Below are 3,943 nucleotides of genomic sequence, written 5' to 3' on the forward strand. Positions count from 1 at the left end.
ATTTAAAATAATTACATGTTTTTTATAATCTAACTATACATATATTGAACCACCTTAAAATCCAGCAATATTATTTTAAAAGACAGAGTCTTCTATTAACATGTCAGTTTTATATGATAAAGATAAATCTAAATATAATGCTCCTCCAAGTTGGCTGGAAATATCTTCTTACGAAACACTCCAATTATCTATAAATTGTATGTCTTTCAGTAAAATATTAGATTAAAAGAATGGTTTGATATAAATACCACCTCCTTAAGTAGCTTTACCATTCAAAAATTGACTACTAACTATTTTTAAAATGTTTGCTTAAATGTTTGCAAACCCTCCTTAAATATCTATGCTTTTTTGATAATAAATTTGAATGTCTATATTTTGGTAAGCTGGATTTTAAAAAATACATTCTGAGATTAATAAAAAATCAGAAATTATTAATAATGGGCCATAACCTCTTTATGTCCCCAAATTATTAGTAAAATTGCTTTAATTTATTGTGACTATAGAATTTATTGCATCAATAAATATTCCACTTCCTCCAATTTTATTATTCTATATTTTTAAATAAAAATTATAATCATTAAATTATAAAGTAAAATATTTACAGTCTTTATGTGATTGTTTATTATATTTAAGTTGGTAAAGGAAATCGAATTAAGGCTTTAAGATTTAATTATTATGGGGAAATTATTTTAAATTTATTTCTCATAAATTAGCTGAGAGTTAACTAAGTAGAAATCAATGAACTTTCCGCCATAAAATAGATATTGTTGATTTTCAGGTTGCTAAATTAGTTAAGTATCTATATAGTTAAATTAAATATAGATGATGTTAACCATAGAATGATAATTAGCTATTTAAATTGTGTTGAAGTCTAGATAAAAAAATATGAATATGATTTCTATTAATGTGTTATAGCAATATTCACTAGGTTATTGTTAGATTATCTAAATGTCATAAAATTGAGCATAGTTTATTTCTTTTACTCTTATTAAAGGAGCGTTTAGATTTTATAGCATTTTTACTGACTAAAAATTTATGACATTTAATTTATAAAATTAGAAATGAGGGAAATAAAAATTTTAATCTCCTATATAATTATTATTTTCTATTTAAATATTTTTAATTGTGACAACATTTTTAGAATTATACAGCATTAATATAACCATAGCACACGTGCTCTAAATTGAATTAGAATCAAATATATAGGTGTTTTATATAAAATCTATTTTATCAAATATGCTTTTCACATTAACTTCTTTTTAGTTTAATTAAGGTTATTAAAATACAGTATAATGCTGCATAGTATTACCTTAAACCATCAAGTTACTTATTTCAAAAGTATTTGATATTATAACTCCATAATGATAAAATTAGCTTTAATCTAGAATTTAATTATCAAGAATCTAAATTGAAGAAATAAAAAACGTTGAAAAATTGTATCCTGCAAATAAAAATGATGAATTAGTTATAAGACTTTACTAAAGCATCACTTAATTGGCATTAAATATGGATTATAAATTAGCTTGCATAAGAGTATAATCAAAAAAGGATGAATAATAGTCATAACTACAGTTAGTTATATTTAAATAACTTATCTACGTGTTGATATTTTGAGAACTAATCTTTGATATAAAAGTTGATCCATAAAAGTATACCTTTTAATCAATAATTTAAATATAAATGAAAAAATAAATATGAATATTGATTTTAGCCAATAATTTACCTAATTGAGAACTAATTTTTCAAAATAAAAATTTAGATTGGTATTAGCCAGATAAACCACCTGAAACATCTATGAATTGTAGATGTATTACCCATAAAATAAAACATTATTTAGAACCAATGTATTGTTTAAATTGAAAATGTTTATTTGAAGAATGTTTTTACTATTTATTAAATAGTCTGCAGACGGTCTTAAAAAATATACGTTTGTAAAATTAGCAGATATGAGATTTTAATTTTGTATATTAAATCCATAGTTTTAATTTTTTGAATTTATATTCAGAGAAATTTACAAGTTAGAAATTGTAACCTGATTAAATCCACTAAATTTTGTTGTTGAAACTTGAATTAATTATGAAGTTGGAATCTAAGAAATCTAATTTGTAGTTATTTCTAAGGATATTATCTCAAGAGATTTTATATAATTTTGTAATTTTGTTTTAAATTAAGTCTATTAAATTTCTAAGCACTAACTGTCATTTATTATTACTTTTACATAAAGTTCCTTTAATTATAATTCATTATACCACACATAAGCCTATTACTAAGAATGATATTCATCAGATACTATTAATTCATCGAAATCAATTTCAAATAATCTATTATAGTTAGTAGGTTAAGCTTTAGTACCTTTTCCTATTTAATCTTTTAAAGAACCACAATACATGTATATTGTTCTTTATTTAGTATAAACACAAAGGTTATCTTCTTATTTGCAATAAAGACATTTCATTCTTTATCTATCAAATCTTATTTCATATCCCTAATTTACAAACTTTGCTTCTTCACTACTTTTACAGCTTAAACACTAAGCATCATATAAGTCATACTGAGAAGAAAAAAATTGATTTTATCTTGAGCAAGCTAAGCATCTAATAGAAATAAAAATTTTTGTTAAGGAAAAAAGATTTATTAATGAATTTTGAAATTTTTATTATATATTACGTTATGGGGCATAAAACACAGTCTGTTCTTTCTTAATTAAAAGAAATCATTTATTTTATATCAGGTATTGATGGCTATTAGTAATAAAGCATACTTATAAAGTATAAAATGTCTTTAATTTAATTTTAAATTCCTTGCAAATCACATTCTAAACAAAGAGGATTAGATTGTTTATTTACACAAGTACTACAATTATTGCCACATAACAACTGAGTACATATTTAATTGGTATAATCAAATATGAATCCTTCTTAACAAGAAATACATAAATCTCTAAATTAAAAATTGTTATAATAATTGAGTCTTTCCTAAAGGCTTATTTAAGGCATAGAATATATTAAATAGCTTGTAAAATTATATTCTTTGTTTCCTGTATTGTAATAAATGATAATTAATTTAATAATTAAAAAAAAGCGTTAATTTAAACCTTAATAGCAGGATGAACATCCTTATGGGCATTAGATACAACCATAAATAGTAGGCATATATCCTTATACACATTAAGTACATTAGTATATTTAACCTAATGGAGCTGTATTATCTAAGTAATAATAGCACTAACGGCAATTTTGTAGCTATTTAAATAAAATTCATAAATTTAAAAAATTTAATATAAATTTCTAACCTAATTATAGCAAAACTACTTTTAGCACTTCTATGCATTAAAATTAAAAACATATTAATCATAACATTAGAGGCATAATTAATTATTCATTTAATCAATTTTGCTTGAGTAACATAGCATATCAAAAATAGAAGGAAAACATTATTACTAGTCACTTGATACGTAGTATCCTTCATTGCACATTAAACAGATTTACTAAGTAGGAATATTCCTTAAATATGAAATCCAAGGGTTTATTAGTTGAATTTATTAAGTCTAAATTTATATAAATGATCCTATTGAACAATTATCAATAAGCTAAACACAATCCTCCACTTTTTAATTAAATAAAAAAAATATATAAATTTAGCTATGTTTTAATCAATATAAAATTTAATTACAATTTTAGGAAATAGTGTATCCTTTTTAGCAAACTTAACAATATTTTACAAATTAATATTAATTAAATTCATCTAAGTTAAACATTTTTAAACTTAAGTAATCTTGGTTAAATTGTCCTTAGTAACTTGGATTTGCTAATTTAATTATATTAAAATTATTAAATAACATAATTTAGTAAAAGTTCTTCATCTCCTTTTAAAAGTTAACTGTGTTTAAATTTTTTAAAAAATTCAAAAATTTTAGTAAATATTCTTTAAGATTAGGGATTTG

The 3,943-nt window shown here is 22.0% G+C and overlaps 1 protein-coding gene across 1 annotated transcript; it reads right to left on the minus strand. All coding sequences in view use genetic code 6, as the record gives it.

Moving 5' to 3' along the window:
• Positions 1-272: 272 nt before the first annotated feature.
• On the minus strand, positions 273-2,389 carry TTHERM_01543790 (hypothetical protein; the record flags this gene model as incomplete). The annotated part of the gene is made up of 2 exons (XM_001026817.4): positions 273-1,655; positions 1,724-2,389. 2 exons carry the CDS (start codon positions 2,387-2,389, stop codon positions 273-275), a joined length of 2,049 nt encoding a protein of 682 aa, XP_001026817.4.
• Between the last annotated feature and the right edge of the window lie 1,554 nt (positions 2,390-3,943).

The sequence above is a fragment of the Tetrahymena thermophila genome, assembly GCF_000189635.1.
Source record: "Tetrahymena thermophila SB210 genomic scaffold scf_8253971, whole genome shotgun sequence".
Classification (NCBI taxonomy): domain Eukaryota; phylum Ciliophora; class Oligohymenophorea; order Hymenostomatida; family Tetrahymenidae; genus Tetrahymena; species Tetrahymena thermophila.